This window comes from Oncorhynchus tshawytscha, linkage group LG09 (assembly GCF_018296145.1).
Source record: "Oncorhynchus tshawytscha isolate Ot180627B linkage group LG09, Otsh_v2.0, whole genome shotgun sequence".
NCBI classification, from domain to species: domain Eukaryota; kingdom Metazoa; phylum Chordata; class Actinopteri; order Salmoniformes; family Salmonidae; genus Oncorhynchus; species Oncorhynchus tshawytscha.
Window position 1 is genome coordinate 66,285,373 of NC_056437.1, and position 25,956 is coordinate 66,311,328.

Here is a 25,956-nt window from a genome sequence, read left to right on the forward strand (position 1 = left end):
CTTGGATTTCCCTTTCTGCTCGACATTATTGCCCCGTGCCTCCAGGTCACTCTGCTATATCTGGAAGCTTTCCCCTTGGGACTAATTGTCCGATTACACACAGTTCATTTGCTACGGGTGCAAATGCCTGGCGTGTCTCATAACACCCATTCTGAAGCATTTCTCACCTCTCTTAGCTCTTCATCTGCAGCTGATGCTTCCTCCACTTCCCTTGTGGTCATTGCATTTGGAGTCGCGTTCACAGCCGCAAATCTTACATAGTCCTCTGTTCTGTGTGTGTGTGAGTCTTTCACTGCACTCTTCCCAATTAGACGAGACAGAGGGTCAGCAATGTTGTTTTTCCCTGGCATGTGGACAACTCGAAAGTCATAGGGTCGGAGTCTCAGCACCCACCGTTCGATGCGAGTGCATGGCTTTGAGCGAGGACTGTAAATAGCCTCTAAAGCCTCGTGGTCAGTCACTAGATCAAATTCCCTGCCGTGTACACACTGGTGAAGCCTTTCACAAGCCCAAACCAATGCAAGGGCCTCACGTTCAGTGTGTGAAGATCTACGTTCACACTCTGACAGACACTTGCTCACATAACAGACTGGAACAATGTATCCTTGTTGTTCTTGCACACGAACAGCTCCTAGGCCCACTGGTCCTGCATCTGCTATTACTTTCGTGGGCGCGTCTTTGTCAAAGTATGCGAGTGTCGCGGCTTCAGCCAGTTACTCTTTTAATGTCCGAAATGCCTTCTCCTGTTTCCGGTCCGAAGTGGAATGTTGTTTCCTTCTTGGTCGACTTCCGCAGAGGTTCTGAGAGTGTAGAGAACTGGGCAATAAACCTACTGCTGCAGCCCACTGAACTTAGAAAGCAAGGAACCTCTGATGCCGTCTCAGGCTCCCTGGCCTCGACCACTACTCTCACTCGTTCAGCTCTGGGCCTTACGCCTTTCTATGAGTGTAACATGGCCCATAAACACCAATTTGTCCATGTTGACCTGACATTTCTCTGAGTTGAGAGTCAGCCCACAGTTCCCCAGACTGTTGAGGACAGCATGTAGCCGCTGGTCATGGGTCACCTTGTCTGGGGCCTGGACGATGATATCCTTGTCTGGGGACTGGACGATGATATCATCCGATACGTTTTCCACCGTTTTCCATCCCGTTATGCACTGCAAACGTCGCTATGCCTCTCGACTCCAATTGATGATAGACCCATTTAAGATCCAGTTTACTGAACATGACAGGCCCATTCATTCCTTGCAAAAGTTCACCTACTGTGGAGATTGGGTACCTGTCACAAATGATTGCTGTGTTTGCTTGTCTCATGTTTAGACACAGTCTTACGTCACCGACCGGTTTTGGAACCACCACTACCAGATTCACCCATGGTGTGGCACCGCCACTACCGGACTCACCCATGGTGTGGCACCGCCACTACCGGATTCACCCATGGTGTGGCACCGCCACTACCGGATTCACCCATGGTGTGGCACCACCACTACCGGATTCACCCATGGTGTGGCACCGCCACTACCGGATTCACCCATGGTGTGGCACCGCCACTACCGGATTCACCCATGGTGTGGCACCGCCACTACCGGATTCACCCATGCACCTTTCACTCTCTCCATTAAGTCCATGCTTTGTAGTTCCTCTCTCTTTTCTCCACAGCTTCTCTCAGGTGGAATGGTACACACCGAACGGCCTGTGCTGCCGGTGTCCCATTTGATCAACATGTAGGTTGATCTGATCTTGTGTTTAGCTTACCCACCCCGTCAAACAACCTGGGGTATTTCAGTTTTATCGGAGTTCTTACATCTGTCACTGCTGCTATGTCAACACCCACTTCTAGCACACCCAATTGAATGTCTCTTTACCTAGCAACGGTACTCCCGCGTCCAAATATTACAATGAACTCAGGCTGTGTGCTGCGCTTTCCTGTCTTTGTTTGGCACGTGAAAACCCCTTTTACTGATAATGGCACGGCCTGATGAGTATGCATATAGCTTTTTATCAGTCCGTGATGAACGGCGCCTTATTTTCAATATTTTTTATAATAAAAACTGTTCCCTCCCACTGAGAATGGGGTCAGTTACAGAGTTACAGTTCTCATTGTACTGGTCTTTTCCTTTTTCATCCTGGACTCATCCGTTTTCCTCTCCTTTTTGAAAACATGCTGCACGGTCTCATTAACTTTAGCATCTGTACTCGCATGCATGGCGGCCATTTGCACTTGAATTCTTTCACATTGTGCTAATGTTAGCCCAGGGCCCTCCTCCAGTAGTTTTCGTCGCACATATTCAGTATTACACTTGCTAAGTATGGCATCTCTAATCTGATTGTCCTTATCTCCAGCAAAGTCTTTAGCTGCTTGTCTAAGACGAGTAACACATTGCTGAACTGTCTCACCAGTGTTCTGTGTCAGTTGATAAAATGTCTGGTCTCGCGAACGCTGTGTTCACCTGTGGCACGAAGTATGCGTTTAACACAACCACAGCCCTGACGCTTAGAACACACCGGCAGTGTTTTGCATTTTGGTACGCCAGAATTACATTCATTTCCAATGAAACTCTGCGTTCGCCTTGCAGCATTGCGTTGCAGAGGCAGTTGCAGTACGTTCGATGTGGTGCATAACTTGGATTTACCGAACGTATGCTTCAAACTGTAAGCGTGGACGGCTTGACAGAAATGGTGGCAGGTGATGAATGTGGAACTTTTGTTGCATACATATCTAGATGATGCTGCGTCCTATTTTGCGCAATCACTGTCGGTGTGTTCGAGGCATGACGTTGTCCGTTGGTTCTCCGGTGTCTGCGGGTGTGAAGAAAATGTCCTGCACATCTGTCCCAGCCTGACGTAGAAGCAAAGCTCTCCTCCGTTGTTTTGTAACCGGATCAACGTCACAGGACAGTATTAATCCTTTACCATCCGCCATCAACCACCTGGTCCAGCGTGGACCAAGCGTAGCAGGCTCACTGTAGCTGTCAAAACTTTGGCACAGTGTTTTCCATCTCGACAACACTAACTCACTTTTCAGATTTAACTGTCGTTTTCCAACGTTATCCTTGTCGCAACTGTTCAATCGTATACTTACAACTCGTGCTAAATTAAGACATTATACTGAATTAAATCAACCAGACTCATTGTCTTTACTCCATCACTGACCGTGTAATCCCTCACATTCCTTTACTGACATGGTGACGTCCTATCTCAGTACGTCACACCAATACACCGCAAGGACCTGTGCTCTTTTTTTCAATGGCTTATTTGTAAATGCCCTTATAGAGACAGAGTCGATGTGAACAGCGTTTCTCCTGTTGTTACTTAGGAAACATTAGCCACACCCATCTGCTCCCTGGACTCCACCTAAAGTAAGAATAAATCTAGGGAGAACACTGAAATAAATGCTAAGGCACAATCTTCAACATTTTGAAACACCTGATCTCCTTTGATATTTCAAAATATATATATATATTGACGGTACATTGGGAAGATAGTGTGACAGTGCAGAGAAGCAAAGGCAGAGTGGCCAAAACTGTGCTCAAACAGGGCTCGTACATACATTATTGTAAGGCATGTGAGGTCCCAAGTGGTAAACGCTACACCAGACTATAGCACGTTGACCAGGGATCATCAACTAGATTCAGCCAGGGGCTGATTTTATCTTGAGTGGATTGTTTGGGGGCCCGGAACATTACAATTTGTAGACTGTAAATTGACCGCAAGAAGAATCATATTTGACAAAAAATATTATCATTTCAAACGTTGCTTACGTTTGTATCCATTCACGTGTCTCTCTATTATGCGTAGCAATACTTGGGAACAGCTTTCCAAATTGAAAATCACTTGGAGCTGGTTGTCTGGTGTTTTTTACAGTCTTTTTATGTCCAACAATGAAAAAAATGATCTTTAAAAAAGCTCAGAAAACTGCCAGTTGGGGAACCCTGATGTAGTGTGATTTTCCAGACTACAGACAGCTACACTGTATAGTGTGATTACTCACTGTCCAGACTACAGAGAGCTACACTGTATAGTGTGATTACTCACTGTCCAGACTACAGAGAGCTACACTGTATAGTGTGATTACTCACTGTCCAGACTGCAGATCCTTCTCGCTCACCACAGCACAGTTTGTCAACGACAGGTCATCTGTCGGGCATCGTGCCGCTTGCATCGTCTGCAGTGGAGAACAGAAAGAAAGAAGAGAGAGAAAGAAAGAAAGAGAAGAGAGAGAAAGAGAGAGAGAGAGAGAAAGAGAAAGAGAAAGAGAAAGAGAAAGAGAGAAGAGAGAGAGAGGAAAAGGTAGATAAACAGAGAGAAGAGAAGGAGGGAAGAAGGAAGTGGGATAAGTTGAAGGGGAGATATTACTCCAGTAGTTGAGTGGTGACACAGCATTTCCTTTCCATTTCCCAAAGGAAAACTCGTTTGACATTTAGTAGCATCATCAAGCAACTTGGGTTTCCTTGTTGAGACTGAGGCTAAGAAACAACCAGGAGACACTTTGACTTTCATCAAAAATCATGAAGAAACATCCAGTTCAATTCTGGTAGTTCACACTATGGTGTTTGGGTATATAATGAACCATTCAACTTTGTTGCAATGCAACAGTATCCTGTAGATATGTCACAGAATGTCTTTGGGTGGAACATTGATCATGTTTAGTTTCTCTCCATATTCAACATATCTCAACTCATTAGGCAACAGCAATGTTTGTCCAACATCACAAGACAGTCAAATGCATATATAAAACCAGCCTTGAAACAGACAACGCCAGAGAGCAGCAACAAGCAGCCGATACAGTTAGCTAGTTAGTTCATTTGTTGGGATCTGTTACAGTCGTTACAAGACTGTGAATGAACGAATGGACAGATGACATACAACATACAATGGAACCAAAGGCAAATTCAAAAGGCAAGATATAAAAAAACAAAAGAACACTTCTTTCTTAGTCGCCGGTAACTTATCGAAACACAATTCTTGTTGGCGAGTTTCTACACTCTTATGTCAGACTATTGCACGGATCCACGGCATTGACATTCTCTTCCGTAGCTCTGTTCGCACAATTCACGGAGGGAAAAGGTTACAGAGTGAAAATGAATCTCGCCGATCTTTGTTTGCTGCTAAGAGCACAGCTTCCAGACCGCCTGAGAACTGTCATAAGTCATAACATACCAAGGACACTATGCAGTACAGAGCCTTCCCTTTGGTACACAAGACAAACCTCTGAACACTTTCAGTTAAAAGAGAAAAGATGAGAAAAAGAAAGAACATATTGTTCCAATTAAAAATCCCAGAGAAGGCCATGTTACAAAAAGGTTGTAGTGACGACAAAATACACTTTACAGGGCGGCGGGGTAGCCTAGTGGTTAGAGCATTGGATTAGTAACCGTAAGGTTGGATGTTCAAATCCCCGGGCTGACAATGTACAAATCTGTCATTTTGCCCCTGGACAGGCCATTGTTGAAAATAAGAATTTGTTCTTAACTGACTAGCCCAGTCAAATAAAAAGACAGAACGTGATCTGGATAATGATGCAATATATTACTCCAGCTTTTAAGACAAATCAGGGGAGATTGAGAACCCTCTATCTCAAGAATTGTCTAGACCATTTAAAAACAGTCTTGGTCTGGGCTGATGGCTGCGGTCTTTGTTTATTTTCAACTCATGATGTCAAGATGCATCTTTGAATACCATCTTGTCAGTTACTATATATGGCCATGTATGAGTGAAATAACACGCAAGTCCATCACTCGTCAGAGCCAAGTTGGACTAAAATAACAACTGGTTTGGTCTGGGTCTAAATAGGTTGCATCTTCGTCTGGGTGTCATAAATTGTGGTCTTAGTCTGGGTCTTTAATATTTAATTAATGACATTACAAGGAGACGAATCGCCATTCATTTCAGTTCAATTTTATACAATCCTATACGTTGGTTGTGAACGTACCCTGTGAAGATGTGCTTTGCCATAGCCATCTCTGATTTAGCTTACTCATAGTTAGACACAGGCCTGCCATGTACGCTTGCTTGTCTGACATTTGAGCGCTGGCGGCTGGGGAGCGAGGAGAAAGGGCAGAGGGTGTCGGGAGTCGCAATGTTTGGGAGCAAAGGGAATGCTTGGGTTGTGGTAAGTTATAGAGAGGTGCGTATTGCACTGCAGTGCTGGCACACTGCCCTGCCCCATTTCTAAAATCACCACATGCAGTCTAGCCTAGCCCTTCATCTACCATACCGCCAGCGCTCGCTCAGCCAGAAGACAAATAAATAGGCTTAAGCTTTTCCGCTTGACCCCCGGGTTCAAGCGTAGGTCTGTACACTCTTAGTGAAACTGCAGTGGAGGAGTAATGGATGATAATGAATTGCTTGTGCACTCAATCAAATATCTTCCCTCTGCATTTCCAACTCCGTCAATGGATCTGGGGGGCGGATAAAGCTACTTCCAGTGAAGCCGACTGACTGTCCAATTAAGCTGTTAGACGTACAGCGGGTGGCGTGGGAGTTCATACATGAGGAAATGACTTACATACATACCTTGAAAAATATTACGACCTGGGGGCCAACGTACGCAAGCAAAGAGGGAAGGGAAGAGGAGGACATAAGACAGAGAATTGAGACAGCCAGGACCACTGTCTGTCAAAGGGCTAAAGCAGCATCGGGTGCATTGGTTCACAATCGAAGGAATACCACTTTGACAGTGGCAAGCGCATGCAGAGCGGGGCAGAGTTGGGGTCATTCTTATCATTTATTTCACTCACTTTAGTTTTGTTCCCACCCTGAACTGCACCAAAGCATGTGGACATTTTGACGTCAGTGAATTTACACTGCCCAAATAAATTGAACTAATATGAATTTCCATGAGAACAGAAATCTTTCGTATTTTTGGTGAGTTTATGTGATGAATGGATGGAACCCCAGGGTTACTGTCATGTATGGCTAATTAAAATGGTAATAGGAGCTGTATTATGCACAAACAAGCAAGACATGACATGGTTTTGAATATGTAGTAAGAATAAAACCCTTAACATAAACACCTTCATTCATAACATAATTCAATGCATTTAATGAGACAGGAGTCTCATGCAGTCAGGACTAAGAATAGAGGGTGTTCACTGATCCGTCTTATGATTGCGGTATAAACACACACACACCGCACAATCCTAAATCTTGATGCCCCGCCCAGCCCTGCAGTCTTGTAGGACAGAACACTCCGGGCTTTTTCTCCTGCCTTATTTCAGGAATCCCTTTTCAATATTCCATCAGCTGGAGTCCTGGGGGAGGTATCCATTCAGATGTCTGTGCTGGAGATTGATATGCATGGATGTAACCAGTAGGAGGAGCCATTCACCTATGCCTCTAGCCAGCTAGTGAATCAGGTTCACCCAATGATGTATATAGTAGAAACAGAATTAAACTGAATATAGAACACATTAAGGAAACCTGCTCTTTCCATGACATAGACTGACCAGGTGAATCCAGTATGAAAGCTAAGATCCCTTACTGATGTCACTTGTTAAACCCACTACAATCAGTGTCGACGAGTGGGAGGAGAAAGGTTAAATATATTTTTTTAAGCCTTGAGACAATTGAGACATGGATCGTGTATGTGTGCCATTCATAGGTTGAATGAGCCAGATGAAAGATATAAGTGCCTTTGAACGGGGTATGGTAGTAGGTGCCAGGCGCTCCGGTTTATGTCAAGATCTGTGAAGTTGCTGGGTTTGTCACGCAGTTTTCCATTTGTATCAAGAATGGTCTACCACCCAAAGGGCATCAAGACAACTTGACACAACTGTGGGAAGCATTGGAGTCAACGTGGGCCAGCATCCCTGTGGAACACTTTCAACACCTTGTAGAGTCCATGCCCTGACGAATTGAGGCTGTTCTGAGGACAAAAAGGGGGGGCAACTCAATATTAGGAATGTGTTCCTAACGTTTGGTATTCTCAGTGTATATGAATATACTATATATGCCTACGGGCCAATATTTTATGTTTACAAAACCACAATATTTATGCAATAATTTCAAATGAGGCGTTACTTTTTCTATGGTAGTTTGGCAATCTTACCAGTATATTGTCACGACTTCTACCGAAGGTAACTCCTCTCCCTTTTCGGGCGGCGCTCGGCGTCGCCGGTCTACTAGCCACTACCGAGCTCTTTCTTTTTCTGGTTGTTTTGTCTGTGTTCCTTTTCACACCTGGTTTTCAATTGCTTTGATTTCTGTGGGTATATAGGGCACCGGTTACCTGCCGTAATTCGTGCAGGATTAGATTTGTGTGTATTGCGCTCGATTGTATTTGATGTTTGTTGTTTTTTCGCTATTACGCACGTGTATGTAAAGTGTCGGAACTGTGTTTGTTCCTCCGTGTGTTTGCACGAGTTTCTGATTATTCGAGAGCGTAGTTTTGGGATTTTTTTCTGTGCCGTTTGTATTGGTGGACTATATTATTAAACACGCTTCTCAGACATCCCTGCTCTCCTGCGCCTGACTCCTACACCTCTCACCAAGACGCATGTTATCACATATATTATGTCTACAAATCAGTTATTCTCATAATGGCACCAGAAAAAGTGCATACACAATCTATTTCACAAACTGATTTGGGATCAGTTCTCCCTACACCAATCTTTACTTGAAACCATTGTAAGCGAGTCAACAGGTCAGATTTTGAAGGGCATTTAGAGTCAGCACAGGGTACAGTTGAAGTCAGAAGTTTACATACACCTTAGCCAAATACATTTAAACTTTAAATTCCCTGTCTTAGGTCAGTTAGGATCACCACTTGATTTTAAGAATGTGAAATGTAAGAATAATAGTTGAGAGAATGATTTATTTCAGCTTTTATTTCTTTCATCACATTCCCAGTGGGTCAGAAGTTAACATACCCCAATTAGTATTTGGTAGCATTGCCTTTAAAGTGTTTAACTTGGGTCAAACGTTTCGGGCAGCCTTCCACAAGCTTCCCACAATAAGTTGGATGAATTTTGGCCCATTCCTCCTGACAGAGCTGGTGTAACTGAGTCAGATTTGTAGGCATCCTTGCTCGCACATGCTTTTTCAGTTCTGCCCAGGAATTTTCTATAGGATTGAGATCAAGGCTTTGTGATTACCACTCAAATAGCTTGACTTTGTTGTCCTTAAGTCATTTTGCCACAACCTTGGAAGTATGCTTGGGGTCATTGTCCATTTGGAAGACCCATTTGCGACTAAGCTTTAACTTCCTGATGTCTTGAGATGTTGCTTCAATATATCCACATAATTGTCCTGCCTCATGATGCCATCTATTTCGTGAAGTGCCAAACAGTTCTATTGTTGTTTCATCAGACCAGAGGACATTTTGCCAAAAAGTACGATCATTGTCCCCATGTGCAGTTGCAAACCATAGTCTGGCTTTTTTATGTTGGTTTTGGAACAGTAGCTTCTTCCTTGCTGAGCGGCCTTTCAGGTTATGTCAACATAGGACTATTTTTACTGTGGATATAGATACTTTTGTACCCGTTTCCTCCAGCATCTTCACAAGGTCCTTTGGTGTTGTTCTGGGATTGATTTGCACTTTTCGCACCAAAGTACGTTCATCTCTCCTTCCTGAGAGGTATGATGGCTGCGTGGTCCCATGGTGTTTATACTTGCGTACTATTGTTTGTACAGATGAACGTGGTACCTTCATGTGTTGGGAAATGCTCCCAAGGATGAACCAGACATGTGGAAGTCTACAATATTGTTTCTGAGGTCTTGGCTGATTTCATTTTCCCATGATGTCAAGCAAAAGAGGCACTGAGTTTGAAGGTAGGCCTTGAAATACATCCACAGGTACACTTCCAATTGACTCAAATGATGTCAATTAGCCTATCAGAAGCTTCTAAAGCAATGACATCATTTTCTGGAATTTTCCAAGCTGGTTTAAACGCACAGTCAACTTAGTGTATGTAAACTTCTGACCCATTGGAATTGTGATACAGTGAATTATAAGTTAAATAATCTGTCTGTAAACAATTGCTGGAAAAATTACTTGTGTCGTGCACAAAGCAGATGTCCTAACCGACTTGCCAAAACTATAGTTTGTTAACAAGAAATTTGTGGAGTGGTTGAAAAACGAGTTTTAATGACTCCAACCTGGAGTATGTAAACTTCCGACTTCAACTGTATGTGTTATGAATTCAGAAGCAGCTAAAGACATTGAGCTAATACGGTAGGTTTGAAAGCCAATTCCTTTTTCAATTTCAGATAAATTACATTAAGTTAGTTCTTGGCTGTCTTCCCCTACTGGAAAGTAATTACATTGAAGTTGGAGAGATTTAATGGCAGGGAGACACCATGCAGACACATCAAACCTGCAGGGCATGTCATGTTTTGTAGAGGAAGATTCAAAAAGATCATGTGCTTGTATTTGTTCTGTGCAATTTGGCTTCGTTGTGCAGTAGGGAATTTCCCATCCTATATTTGAGTGACAATTTAGCTGACAAATGTGAAAGATGAGAGATAACTGCAACATGATTATTATACTTTTTAATATACTTTTTTGCATTTGTCCAGCCGGGCAATGAAGCTTCAAGCTTTTCAAAATATATCAGGCAGATTTGGCTACCAAGGATGTCTATGCCTCCTGGTTCCATTCCAATACAATTAAACTCACATGAGTTCTTTTTTTGCTTTGTCCTCATTAGCTGATTCTGCTGCAAGCTCTTTGTTTGATGCCTCCGGCAGAGATAGAGGAACGCACCACTGCTTAGCGAGTGAACGCATCACAGCGGGGCAAGAGGACACATCTGAAGGTTACTCTTGTCCTAGACAAAACACCCTGCTCATCACCCAGCTCAGAATCCGAGAGAATACCTCAACTCCACTACAAGGTCTTCTTGTTTTGTACAGTCTAAGCATAATCACATCACAACTGTCAGATGAATTGTGTGTCTGATGAAAAGAGTGTCTGAACTGTTCAAGCCTGGTCCACTGCAATGACCCCACGGCACATAGTGGCACTCTCTCTAAATATAGCTGCAGCTCAACACTCACACAGATGAAGGCCCTACACCAACACAGGGATGACATATTACACAGACACCCACACACACACACTGTACACTCATACACATGTATATGTGTATATAGGCACATAACATATACATATAGAGATGTGGCTATAATTCAGCAATAAGGCATGGGGGGGGTGGTATATGGCCAATATACCACGGCTAAGGGCTGTTCTTAGGCACGACGCATCGCGGAGATATGGCTATAAAGTCACACAACATATCTGAGGTTAAAAAACATGGCTGCAGACTGAATAATTAAATGAGACCAATTGTATATGTCAGATACAACAGTGCTGTGTATTACTGAACACGTGACTAACAGCGAGGGAGATGTTTGATGTTTGACACTATGCTGTTATGAGATAATTAGTTTACCAGAAGCCTAGCTAAATGAATTGTGAAGAGCTAAAATGCTCTCATCATTAAACCCTCCTCTGGTTCATGTTCTTGTTATGTTTAAACTGGTCTTGGTCTCATCATGTTAGTGCTGAGCGATTAGTGATTTTCGAGTTCGGTTTGGTTTCGGTTCGATTATGAAAAACATTATCCCGGTTTTATGATTTCCGTTTTCTTTTTTCACATTAAATGCACAAACAATTATGACATTAAAATCATTTGAGATTTTTTATGGGGATTGCCAAAATATTTTAAATATCCCAGTGTCTCCGTCAGGTCCACATTGGGTAGACATTGGGTAGACAAAATAGGAATTTACTATGAAATAATAAAATATTTTAATTGTGTATATGACTTAGCTTTTATTTGATGACTTTATTATTTGTATTCCTTAAAGTCATCATCTCATCTCTGCTCAGGCACTAGCAGCCAGCCAACATTATCTCTGTTCTCTCCATACTCTACTGTCCTTAGTCATCCTATTTAGCTAAGCTAAGCTAGCCTGCCTAAGTATGCTGCAGAGTTAGCATTTTACTAGTTCTTCAACGCAGATTAGGCATACTTCCCCAAACAGTCTATCCCTCTCTCTTGTCGTTGTGCTGTGCACATTCCTCATGTGGTCTATGCGGTCTGTGTGCATCGAACCCGTGGTTAGAGCTACTTTCCAAAAATGAAACATGTCGTGAGCTACTTATTTTGTTATAACTTTCAAATAGGCACATTCTTCTCCTCTGCCCTGCAACTCTTTGGTGTACAATATATGTGTTTTCAGAACCAAAAATCTCACATTTGGACAATCTCAGATCAAAGGACAGATTTCTACCAGTCTAATGTCCATTGCTCCTGTTTCTTGGCCCAAGCAAGTCTCTTCTTTTTATTGGTGTCCTTTAGTAGTGGTTTCTTTGCAGCAATTCGACCATGAAGGCCTGAGTCACGCAGTCTCCTCTGAACAGTTGATGTTGAGATGTGTCTGTTACTTGAACTCGGAAGCATTTATTTGGGCTGCAATTTCTGAGGCTGGTAACTCTATTGAACTTATCCTCTGCAGCAGAGGTAACTCTGGGTCTTTGCTTATTTTAGCTGTTTTTGCCATAATATGGACTTGGTATTTTACCATATATGGCTATCTTTTGTATACCTTATCACAAAACAACTGATTGGCTCAAACGCATTAAGGAAGGAAAGAAATTCCACAAATGAACTTTTAACAAGGCACACATGTATTACAGCTGTGTCACGTTTGTCGCATGGAGGAGACCAAAACGCAGCGTGATTAGCATACATTATACTTTTAATAAAGATAGACACTTAACAAACTATACAAAACAACAAACCGAACGCTATAATAATACTAGTGCAGACACAGGCAACTAGACAGACAATAACCCACGAAATACCCAAAGAAGATGGCTGCCTAAATATGGTTCCCAATTAGAGACAACGATGAACAGCTGCCTCTAATTGATAACCAATCTAGGCAACCACAGACATACATAAACACCTAGATGGTAAACAACCCCATAAACCTACAAAAAACCCTAGACAGTACAAAAACACATACATCACCCATGTCACACCCTGACCTAACCAAAATATATAAAGAAAACAAAGAATACTCAGGTCGGGCGTGACAAGCTGACTACCTTATGAAGCTGGTTGAGAGAATCCCAAGAGTGTTCAAAGCTGTCATTAAGGCAAAGGGTGGCTACTTTGAAGAATCTCAAATATAAAATGTATTTTGATTTGTTTAACACTTTTCTGTTTACTACATGATTCCATATATGTTATTTCATAGTTTTGATGTCTTTACTATTTATCTAAAATGTAGAAAACAGTAAAAATAAAGAAGAAAAACCCTTGAAGTAGTGTGTCCAAACTTTTGACTGGTTCTGTACACAAACTAAGGTTATTCTCTGACAGCCATCTATGGTATACATTCCCTAGGTCTACTCTTCATAGTGACTCTGCATCCTTTCTTATGTTTCACTCTTAGTAAGAACATTTTGTAAGGGGTATTCATGTAGGCTATTTCCCTCTGTTGTAAAATGTCCGCTGTGTGCTGTCAGTCTGTGATACCATCTATGTCCCTCTCAGCAGCTCTGACACTCTAGGCCCAGCAACAATGTGCAGTGCACTCTGCAAGGGCGAGGGAAGGAGGGAGACCAATGCCAGTGGACACAGTTGACTCATGCCTTGCGACTGACTAAAAATGTATCATCAGCTGCCTTAAACAAGTCTGTCGACTGAAACGAACTGCCGAGTCCAGTAAACTAATGTACAACAGCTAATCATTGCCTTGACACTTAACGGCAAGAAGGAGTACAATACTATCATTAAAGAATGTAATTTCTGTTATTTTCATAGTGTAAAGATTGCATGTTCAATACTGTCTTGTAATTTCATTCGTGCCATTACACTAGAGCACTGGAGGGGGAAATGTTTGGTTCACCCAAAAAATGCCTTGTCATGTAACTCAGCAGTGCATAGGGCCCTGGAATTTGTAACAGACACCTCTGGCGGATATGTTTAAAAAGAACACAACAGCGCTAGTCAGACTTTGACAAATTGCACCTCTGGTCTTGTCTGTGTGCCCACGGTGCCCTGGCTGGATGCAAACCCTGCTGACAAATCAAAGCTGTCTTGTTGTAGACAGGCCTATATTTCAACAGAGAATCCACTGAGAATGGAAAGGTGATCCTCGTGGTTTTCAGTCCTTATTCTCAAACCACTGAGGGGTATTGCCAATGATGTCTTCTGGATACAAGTTTGGATAATGCAGGCGGGCAACAACATCAACCAATGGAATAGGCCTTGATTTGAAAACCTCATGCTATTATGCCACGCCTATATTACAATTTTGCCTTGAGCTATGTAAATTCAATGGTCAAGCTTAGATCTCCACGACATGTAATGGTTTTAAACTGGGAGAGACAGGAGAAGAGCTTCAATCAGCAATAGTGATGGGCCTACATTCATACAAGGTACGGTGCATAAATTGACAGTCGACCAGCTCTAAACTGTGCTCCATCCTGTGATTAAAATCCAGTGATATAAGATATTTCCAATAGGAATTTGGCAGCACACTGGCATCACTCCATATCAGCAGGCCAGGCAGGGCAAAGCTGACCTACGAAATGCATCAGCCAGGTGCTGTCTGTTCAAGTTGAGCATAGCATATATACCTGCGGCACTCCAGGAACAGGGTTGTTTACCCCTGTTATAGGTTGTGGCTGCCTGGCTGGAATGCATCTCTATCGGCAACAGGTTGTTGCTTGTCATGCATTGCTTCGTCTTAATTAGGGACAGGCAACATTGATGGGGGTGGAGGCCTCGAATACATTTGGTGGCCATAGGTTATTTTTGTGGGGGCCTTTTTTGTTTTAGAGTTAATTTCGTGCAATTCTACACATTTTGCCATAGAGTGGAGGGAAATGTTTGCAGTTTTTAATATGATATCTGAGTGAGAGTGACTAACAAAATCAATGGGGAGACCATGTCGGTAATTCGCCCATGATTACTACACGTTTAGATAGCTGGCAAGACTAATTTACCAAACAAATGCAAGCTGACACGGGCTAATGAAGTGACTGTCAGTGACTGACATAGGCCTAACAAGGGAACAACTGATGATCCACAACCCCGTGTTGAAATTACACTTCGTTTCTTCTACCATTCTAACTCTCAACAGTAAGTTGACCCTGACTGAGTCCCCCCTATTTTTTTAAAAATTGTTTTTGGAAATTGATCCGTGGGCATACAAAAGGGCGTTTGCCCAACCATGATCTAGATAGCACAAAAATAGCTTTCCAATGCAAGAAAGCATAGATTATACTACGGACTCACAAAACTGCCATAGGCTACTGTATATAGGTCGTGCTGTGGACAAGGAGGTCGTGCTATGGACAAGGAGGTCGTGCTATGGACAAGGACGCATGCGTGCGCTGCTGTGATATGCTTTCCACCAAATTATTACAAGCACTTTTTGCACAGATATCCTATAAAAGGTTTTAATTGCCCATTTAAGCATTCTGTCGGCTAAAGGACATGTAAAATCCAGGATTATAGCTTCAACCGATTCACTCAGCTAATGCAGTGGCTAGCTGTAGAGGCCCATAGCTTCCTAGCGCTGACTGTAGGATGATTCTACAAGACAGATAGATTATTTCTGCGACCCGTCAAAACCAGATTGTGCGGGTGCCTATCAAGCTGAATGCCAGGGCGTAAAAAAACATTCTGCATTGAAATAGCAGAGCGGACGTCGAACTTGACATTCAGGCGCGACGTTGCTGCAGCTAAATTCTTGCCATTTGAACGCTGGCGACCTCCTTCCTTCGCGTATCTGGAAGCCATACATCACACTCTGAATTGTATTCTATTTACAACGAAAGAAAATGTTTATTTCGACAAAGAGATATTGAAAAACCGAGAAAATATCTTACCCGGGCCGCCATCTTCGAGTTTGGTGATGTTCAGAGGTGCAGCTCTGAATGGTAATTAATATGGCAGTCGGCAGCACTGAAAGCGGACGGAGACGGCAGAGGCAGATGGACTGTATCCTACCTATCTAGCTGCGCAGGAGGAACCAACGCTTCACGCACTACACAGACGAGAACAACGCATTCGATTTTGATTGGCCGAATTCAGAGGAAGCCCTAGATTAACGTTCTTCTTCCTCGTCAATGATCTCGTTGCAATGAACGTCCCTCACGTTGCACGATTGATGGATAGGCTGGCAATCTTAGGGAATGGCTTCCTCCTGATCCCATGTGTGTGTCCCCTCCCACTCTCACACACTATTATCCATGTAGCCTATTCTCTGTTTAATGTTGAGGATTCTCAATAAAATTATTTTATTAAACCAAACTATGGCCTTAACGTGACATTGTATGTAGCCTAGTTTACCAGTAAATAATATGTGCTAACGAATTACGCACACAATGTAGCTATTGGAGTTTATAGATGTAGTTTATAGATTGACACAATGTAGTTTATACATTGATATTATGATCTGCAATTGTGAATAAGCAGCTAGAATCCTGATTCTAAACTGTGCTGGGTGGGTGGTATCTTGCGAAGGCGGTAATTTCAGCTCTGCAGGCAGCGCCACTACATTGGTCAGGACCAGGGACAGCGGTCCTCACACGTACAAACAGCTAGCTGCCCGTTCAGCACCACCAACCGTGGACAGCTCACCCTTAACACTCCACCACTTCCGAGGCCATACGGCACTGCAGTTGTCCACCCCGCTGCAGATTAGCGTTTGAGCAAGGCAAAGCGCTCTCATTGTTTTTAAGGGGGTTCCCTTTGAGCGAGACAAGGTGCAACATTGCTAATCTTAATCACATAGTGAGTAGTTATTTGGAAGGCAAGGTTATTTGTAGATCTGTGATTCTCCGCAGTTCGACTGCAATGTAGTCATCTCAAGTCGGCCTGCCATGGATAGTAGAGGCTACCTCAGCAGCCTCACAGCAGACATAGGTTATAGTTTGGCAGACATATTAAGCAACCTAATCCTCTCTTATTCAAAATTCCACCCAGCCTATCATATGGAAATGTGAAGCAATGTCCATGATCGTAATTAGATACAGTATCTATCCTCTCAAATCTCCAAGCTGCAGGTTGCTCAGCATTCCTTATGACGAGCAGCAACTCTCTACTGCCTCGTTGTGGCCAGACTGGGTAGCGCAGGCTCATGGGAAGTGAAGTTCTTTTTACGGGGGGGGTATCCATGGAAAGGGGAAGGAGATACCTAGTCAGTTGTACAACTGAATGCATTCAACTGAAATGTGTCTTCCGCATTTAACCCAACCCCTTTGAATCAGAGAGGTGCGGGGGGCTACCAAAATCAACATCCACGTCTTCGGGGCCCTGGGGAACAGTGGGTTAACTACCTTGCTCAGGGGCAGAACAACAGGCCTACAGATGAAGGGATTTCCTCTCATATTGTTTATACAGTGCTTTATATGGCTAGGAGGTGGAAAGTATTTGGCCTGTCTGCATTATGGATTTATAGTGTGAGGTCCCTGGGACAGGATTGGTCTATCCAATAAGATGAAAATTCCACCAAGTCTATCTGTGTAAGATGGAGTTTCTATTGCCTCAATGTTCAACATTCATTCACAAGATCAAGTCACACAGAAACAGAACATTTCAAAAGGCTTGCAAATGTATTTTTTTTAATATAAAGTCTTCACTCACATACATAGTCATACATCCACATACATTAGTCACAGATTGCCTCATCTTTACTCCAATAACACTATTTTGACTTTAATTGTTCAACAAAGTTGCACACAATATGATTCACAAATGAAAAGGGGAAAGAAAATTAAATAACCCCATTAACTTTGTATTGTACAAATGTGTTGTCTTGTTTGTGTTGCAAGTGAAAACATGGCACATAGTTATGACTTAGTCAAAGAAGAGGATACAGGGTGAACTTCACCCCTCTCCATAGAGTTCCATAGAGTCCCAGGCTGTGTTCCATTCCAAACAGGCTGAGTGTTCCATTCCATACAGGACGGATGTTCTATTCCAAACAGGCTGGGTGTTCCATTCCAAACAGGCTGGGTGTTCCATTCCAAACAGGCTGGGTGTTCCATTCCAAACAGGCTGGGTGTTCCATTCCAAACAGGCTGAGTGTTCCATTCCATACAGGACGGATGTTCTATTCCAAACAGGCTGGGTGTTCCATTCCAAACAGGCTGAGTGTTCCATTCCATACAGGACGGATGTTCTATTCCAAACAGGCTGGGTGTTCCATTCCAAACAGGCTGGGTGTTCCATTCCAAACAGGCTGGGTGTTCCATTCCAAACATTTGTTTCCTTCCCTCTGTTCTTTGCAACTTGCCATTCGCTGAGTTGAACAGCAACAGCAAAGAAAATGTCTTGATAATTATAATTCCAATTTTATCTGAAAGTTATACATCAGCTACCTTCCGTCCAATCCATCCCAAACATATCATAGAGGATGAACAAGTATGCTGACTCTGCAATCTGATTTTCATATGCAGATTTTTCATTAGGTTTGAGACCGTTGATAATATCAATGGCAGTTTAAATTGAGAGCTACATAGCCAAGTCAGTGGAGATTCTGAAATGGACAGATAATTCCTATTTCTCTTGTTACATGTGGCCACTGAGTTACATTGGTAGAACACAAGTCACTGGCTCTGTCAACTCCAACATACATACACAATAATATAATAGTAACTAATGAAATGTATAGGATGATTGCATGAAGAAGTCTTTCTTGTTCTGCATGATGATCCAAGACTTGGGTTGTTGTTTTTATAAATCCTAATCTTCAGAACGATATGACACAGGACTCTCGAAATCCCAACCTTGCAGGAGGTGGGTTTTCATCAAAACGAAGACTTAATCAGTAATCATAATATCATCATTATTTAAGGTAAGGGCAGCATTGCAGCATACTGCTCTCAGTCTAAAATAATGTGGGGGTATGTCCCAAATGGCATGCAATTCCCTATGTAGTGCACTACTTTTGGCCAGAGAAGCCCATTACATAGGAAATAAGGCGCCACTTAGGACGTAGCCGTGGTGTGCGAACACAAGGCAGCATGCTAGGAACCCATAGAAGCACACATGCATGTCAACACAAGTCGTTACATAAATAACCATCAGTGGGGAGGGAAGCGTCTCTTTAAGGGTGATGACTGAATGGAGAATCCATTTTGTTCTGTCCTCAATGGAAACCAAGCAGGTGGACACATCACATGAAGTGCCACAATAATAGCCTCCTGTAGTTCTCGACTAGTGTTGTTTTGTAAGTCAATCAACTCAGCAGCATGTTCTACTGGCATTCCATATCACTTTCTAGTCTCCTCTCCACACCAAAACACAAATCAGGACTGTGGTGGGGGGATGAGGTTTGACAATGTTCCACTCTTATCTGTAAATGGTGAAATAAAACCAGGCATGCTTGTTGTGGGAAGAAGTGAAATGTTGTGGGGGTAGACTTGGGCAGGCTATTGTTGGTGGTGAGGTAGGGGGCATTGGCAATTGGTGATTGTTTGGAGGACATTAGGAAATGAGGACGTGAGAAGACTTGAGAGGACGTGTGAAGACGTGAGGTCTTGAGGGGACACGTGATGACATGGGACGTGATCACATGCGTAATGGAATCATGATGTTTCTTGTGCCCCCACATTGCCTTGGTGAAACCACACGGATCCTCTCCTTAGCTCTGCTTTTGGTTGCTTTAATGACTCTCTTATAGTTTATTCGTCGCCCCCCCCAAGTATGTACAGTACACGAGCAGACTACTACAGTGAAGTTGTCTGGTGTTTCCACTGCCTGTGTTAATATTTAGGGTCAGTAAGGATGCCGATGCAGCTTCGAGAGGGGGAAAGAGATGCAGTGGCCTCACAGCTTTCTGAAGTGATTCTCTTGACTCTGAATCTGGACACATAAAATGTATCTGTCTTTTACTCAGCCATTCTTCTTTTTACTCAAGTCACTGACATTTGATTACCTGTTTTGGGTTTGTGAGGGGTCATCATTTTCTATCAATGTAATCTTGTCAGGTTTGGCTGCTGTTGAAGTAATATGTAATATGTGTCCAGCCCTAGACCAAGCTGCATCTCTGTTATCAAATGTCCTGAAGGCAGTGTTTTACTGTTCACTCAACATAAAGGTTATCAGTAATTTTATCTGTGTGATTGTCTGTAAGTACTATAATGCCCAAACATTGGCCTTGTTAACATGATATATGACACCAGAGCCTCCTGATTGGCCATTATGGGCCTCCAGCTATATCAATTTCCTACTAATACAAGATGGGAACACCAGACAACACTTGTGTTCTTTTTGTAGTCGTGCGTGCCACCCTGACCCTATCCACATCCCACCCGTCCCACTTCTCCCCTGATCCTCCCTTTACCATCTTCCCACGGTTCCTCTTATCGGTCGAGGCCTATCAACAACCTTGTCTTCTCTTCCTCCTTCTTGCTCTCATTTTTGAGGTCGGCGAACACCTGGGTGAAGTAGTGCGGGTCAGAGTTGATCTGCAGCATCTTGCCACTCATGCGGTTGATGATTTCCAGGCAGCGGTCCCAAAAGGCCTCCTTCTCAGCCTCCACCAGGAAGGGCTTGAGTGGGTAGGAGATCTCGTTGCCCATATAGGAGTAGGACAGGTAGAGGCAGGTGAGCAGAGAGGCTTGCAGCTCCCTCTCGCTGGCCACCTCGGAGGAGACCACATCGCGGCACAGCATGTAGAGGAAGACCACGTTGGCCGGGGTGATGAAGCCCTGGTCCTGCCAGCCCTGGAGGAGGAGGGAGCGGTCCACGCTTCGCAGCCACAGCACCGGGTCGGTGGGCGACAGGCGCTTCAGCCGGTAGCAGCGCCGGCACAGGAACTCACCCAAACTACGCATTAGCTCGCTGGTGGAGGCCTGGACGATCACCCGCTTGGGCGTGCCCGCGTTTGTTGCCTGGCCCCCAGTGGAACCGGTCAGCGAGTTCTTCTTGGTGGCTGCGGCCACGTTGGAGACGGTCTTGGAGGTGGGGATGGTGGCAGCTATGGTGGGTTCCTGCGTGGTGAAAGAGGACAAGTTGGCGCAGGACTGGGACTTCTTCAGCTTCTGGCTGTTGGTGATGGTGTGCTCAGTGCTGACCTTCTGCCCGTCGTCGGGTGGGAGCTTTTTGGAACCTTTCCGTTTGGCCGATACCGCCACAATGCGTTTCCATGGCAACACGCTGATGAGGGACTGGCGCTTGAGGCTCTTGGCGTCCTTGGAGTTCTTGCTGTTCTGGACGGCCGTGTAATGGCCCACAGTGGCCGGGCCATCCTCGAACAGGGCCGCCTTCCGGTAGCTGGGGGAGAGGGACAGTACAGTACCCATGGTTCCTCTGGGGTAGAGAGCTATGGATGGAGTGTTGGTTCTCTTCTCTGAGGGATCTGACAAAAGTGATTTTAATGGGAAGAACCAAAGATGCTTGTTCTCTGAGAGGGGAAATGGTACCTGTCAATAAACAGAAGAGAACGTGCATTACAAAGTAGTATGCTACAGCGTTTTGTGCATCGTAAACAATCAATGCATTTTCAACAGTTATTAAAACAACAACTGTTGATCTTGGAAAATGCAGGAGGTCAAGTATTTTGTATTATTTGTATTCATTGGAAGGCATTAGATATATTAGATATTACATTTGAATAGTATTCATATTTCGTGTTTATTTCAAACACATAGTTTTTAGTTTGTTCGGTTGACATACATCAGACGCAACTCTGACTTCCTATCTTTAAATCTGAAGAAATCAAAATGTCCAATTTATAACCAAATCAAATTCCTTTACAGCTTGGTTTAGATTAATCAATCAGTTCCTTGTGTGTGTGTTAATTGGCCTATGAATAATTATCCCGTTTCTTAAATAGCCTGTGTTTACAGGAGATTCATAGTTGCATGTTTTTTTGTGTGTGTTAGTCACAGATGAATGAATAGACCTTGGACTATATAAAACATCCCAGAGACAGTTCATTCATAACGGCCAAATCTCGCAGCATTCACTATACAATTTTGAAATTAGTATTTGTTTAATATTCATATCAATCGTGATGTTAATATCATTTATAAAATGGATTATGTTCCATATCTCTAATTTCGAATGCGAATTTGAATGAATATTTCCAGGCAAAACATTACATCATTACTATGAATTTTATGTAAGGAGCAGGATAAGGCCACCGAAGCATGATAAAGAAATGTGCGCAAGCATCCATCTTAGCTTCAAAATGGAAGCCTTGAATGAAAACACCATCCACTTTAGCACAAGACAGCTTTGATATAGATATAGATGTTACAGTTGTTGATGTTACTTATTTTTTTATTTGGGATATTGAAAAATATTGTTTATTGATGACACATGACCCATTATTGAAGACATGTTCTCTCTCAGTTACCAAGATATGGAATGCAAGCAACCAAATCGCACTGTAATTTTAAAATGGTTGCTTAATTGTACCCAATAAAGACAAATGCAGTGCAATGATAAAGACACCGTATATACTGTATTGTTTATAGCATGTTGATTAAAACACTTGATAATGATGCTGACACAAGCTGCAGAATAACAACTGCTCATAAAGCCACAATGTCTTACCTTCAAATCAGTAGAGTCTTCTGGTTTAATCTATATAGAACCACGGCTTGTAATCTTTACTTGTAGTCAATTCTTGAGTATCATGTTATGATTGTGATTAACCGATAGGCCTAATAGTTGTTTTTCACACCGAGCTGCGGCCACTGGCACAAGCGCTGTCCACGGTCCTGGGGTATCTAGGGGGGAGCAAGACAAGGCGCTATGGAACTGAACGCTCTATGGATGAACGTTTCCCGGTTCTTGTTGTGTCTATGTGTGGTGTCTCAATCTTCAGCTAAGAGTAATGGAATAGTCTCTTTCTCATAGAGGGCAATACCGGCACACAGCAGATGCGAAATGTATTGCCAACACTCGCTATTAGAGTAAAAATGTATTCCATTGAAGAGCAAAAATCACTAGCACGGCTGTTATCGCAGTCCTCGCGATGAAGCAGACAGAGGGCGGTGTTTCTCTCAAACACGCCGTAGGGAAAGTCGAGAAAGAAGAAAATGAAGATTTAAACATTGAAAATAAAACGATAAAATGTATACTACAGATTCTAAAAATAGAGGGCTTATCCTTAAGCAACCCAGCAAAAATCTCGACGCTTTGATGCAGGCATCTGCGGATACTCGGGTTGACTGTGAACCTGATGTGCAGCCATCCTATTGGTCCACGCTGTAGGCTGCTGTTTCTGCTATGTCGCTCTCGCAATCGTAGCGCTAGAGACTGTATTGTCTGTGGATGTGTGGGTAGCCAACCGCTGGGTGTTCGGTCCATGGTGCTGAATCCGCTGTATCCAGAGGTGCCCTTCACTCCACTGACAACCAATACAGTTATGCCATACAAACTAGTTGGATACCCTCATGTAAACTCAAACCCCATTGGCAGATCCGGGTTCTCCGTAGGCCTATATCTTTTAGATAAACATGCATTTGTAACTTATTCTGAAATTCTGCATCGTGCATTTCCGATGGACAGGGTTTTTTAACAATTCGGAATAGCCTACACTTGAAATCCTTAATCAAAATGATAATTTAGAAATTTAGGCCATTATCCTTTCCATGTCACCAGAAAAATACCCTCAATATGTATTGGAAAGTAACATCAAGCTCATCACCTTGCACTTTCATCATCCTGTGAAGTTCATCATTTATTTCATCTGTAGCCTAATAAACTGCATGCTTTCCTGACGAGTCGTAGTGGGAGGACTCTACGGATAGCTTTGTTACAAAAACTGTTGCGTTAAATAGCAAATGTACCTACTCTGGTCTTGGCACGTGTGCACTGGCCAACAGCTTGCAGGTACAGTGCGGGTAGGCTGTGAGGCCAGGTAGGCTAGTCTACTTGGTGAGATTGTTATGAGTCCAAGTTTGCTTCAATATGTTTGCTGTTATATAAATAATTGCGTATAAAGGCGTTTCTACTGCCATTTCTTGCATAATACATTATACAGACACAAAAAGATCCCACCATGTCGAACGAACAAATGATCTGTTGGCATTTATAAAATTGTTCTGAAACTTCCTGTTTCCATCACAGCTGTCTTGATTTTATTTTAGACTGCATGAATTTACTCACATAAAAACGGTCGATGGAAACGTGGTTTCGGTATTTATTTTAGACGGTAAGAATTTACTCACATAAAAACTGGATGGAAACTTGGCTTCTGTCTTTCTTTTCATTTCCTCGTCTCATTTCTTCAAGATTCTTTCTCAATGGTTTTTACATCTTCTTCTGAGATTGACATTTTTTTGCCGAGTTGTGAACATCGAGGTAAAGGCAGATTCAAGTTGGAAATTCGACGGATATTCGCCTGTAGTTTTCCTTATGTCTACCAACAGCAGTTAGGGACGTAAACAGAGTGACAAATCAAAATGTTCAAATTTCAATAGCTCTTTAACCATTACTCCTCAAACTTTCAAACCCGATGGCATAGACACACATTGTACATACTTGTTTTTGTTGATTTACATCTCGCACTATTTTAAATTATTTATTTACATATTTGAATTTCAATAGCTCATTGGTCATATGACCGACTGACTTCAAACAAGGTTCAGAATGTCCACTGACTACCCTTCTTTACGCAAACTCTTTAGTTTGTCCATTTTCATCTCACATGATTTTACATGAATTTTTCCAAATATAAAATTTCAATAGCTCCTTGGTCATGTGACCTAATGACTTCAAACAAGGTTCAGAATGTCTAATCAGTGGAACTACACATTGCACTCTCTTTAGTTTGCCCATTTTCATCTCACATGATGTTACATTAATTTTTCCAAATGTAAAATTTCAATAGCTCCTTGGTCATGTGACTGAATGACTTCAAACAAGGTTCAGAATGTCCACTGACTAAGCCTTCATATCACACACTCTGATGTTTGTCTACTTTCACCTCATGCTATTAGACTTAAATCTGTAAGCCTGAGACCCAGTAGGTGTGGACATTGCTGTACAGTGGACACCCACACTCAGAAGTCATTTGGAGAAAAAAGAGAGTATCTGACTGACAGAGCAGTTAACAGTGATTACTATTATTTGTCTGACCCCCTTGTACCCTCAAACCCTTCCAAGACATGACAATCTCACAACGCAGGATATTCCATGGTCCCTAGGCTCATTTCTAACAGTCCTCAAGCTTCAATAGGATAGTCAATGACTGTGTAACTGTTGAAATTCAGAGTCAATGGTATCATTTTGGTAAGTCTTATGGTCGGGCATAAAATGTTGTCTTTGGTTTCTTTCTTTCTCAGATCCTTCTGAGTGGACGGTATTGATGCCTTTTCAGTCTAGCTCCAGACAGTTGTCGTTATGTTATAAGCACCACGCCACCCCAATCGGGGGTCATAACACCCTCTCACCTTCTACCATTTGTCTACACTTCAAGAACCATGAGAGCCCTCTAGCTGTAGACGCCCCCAGATCCATGACAACTGAGATTCCCATATCCACAGCCGCCTTAGCTTGTAGCTTGCAGGTCTAAAAGCGTTTTTTTATCCTTGCTATGTTGAAATATCAAAGACTAAGCTTTTTTTTGTGACTCTGGTAAGTCATTTCAAGTCAAAGCCTTGTTTTCCCTGGTACATAAATGTATACTACTAACTAGTTCTGTTTATTTAGACTTTGCAGCATAAAAATATTTTCTGGAGCTGAAGAATACTTTCACAGCTGTATGTTAATAAAGAAATACTACAGCTCAGTGCAATGAATGTTAAGTCAGCTGTGGGACATGGACAGTCGAGGGGGATGATGTTGTAGTGACAGTAGAGTCATCACTATTTTCAGGACTTTTCTTTTGATGAGGGTCACAGCACTGGAGAATAACCTGGTTCTGGGCCAGATGTACCAGACTCATTGGCCTCTAAAACAGTAAATAAAGTTATGTTTGCTTGTACACTGGTCGTCCTTATGTACTCCATGCAATACTTGCTGTT

General features: G+C 42.8%; 2 protein-coding genes across 3 annotated transcripts in view; both read right to left on the reverse strand.

The window, feature by feature from the left end:
• Positions 1-16,116, reverse strand: part of LOC112258431 (vesicle-fusing ATPase) — a 28,638-nt gene extending 12,522 nt beyond the window's left edge. Inside the window, exons 1-2 of one of the 2 annotated variants that reach the window (XM_042327274.1) lie at positions 15,856-16,116; positions 4,082-4,167 (exon numbers count right to left, since the gene is read on the reverse strand). In XM_042327274.1, coding sequence (XP_042183208.1) covers positions 4,082-4,167; positions 15,856-15,867 — 98 coding nt within the window. In that variant the 5' untranslated portion in view covers positions 15,868-16,116. The remainder of the gene's footprint in view (positions 1-4,081; positions 4,168-15,855) is intronic. The other variant, XM_042327273.1, reaches the window with a different exon arrangement.
• Positions 16,117-19,672: 3,556 nt separating this feature from the next.
• On the reverse strand, positions 19,673-23,295 carry LOC112258432 (cyclin-dependent kinase 5 activator 1). Its single transcript, XM_024432793.2, has 2 exons — positions 22,538-23,295; positions 19,673-21,399 (listed from the first exon to the last, which is right to left on the reverse strand). The coding sequence occupies exon 2, from the start codon at positions 21,277-21,279 to the stop codon at positions 20,338-20,340; it is 942 nt and encodes a 313-aa protein (XP_024288561.1). The 5' UTR covers positions 21,280-21,399; positions 22,538-23,295; the 3' UTR covers positions 19,673-20,337.
• Between the last annotated feature and the right edge of the window lie 2,661 nt (positions 23,296-25,956).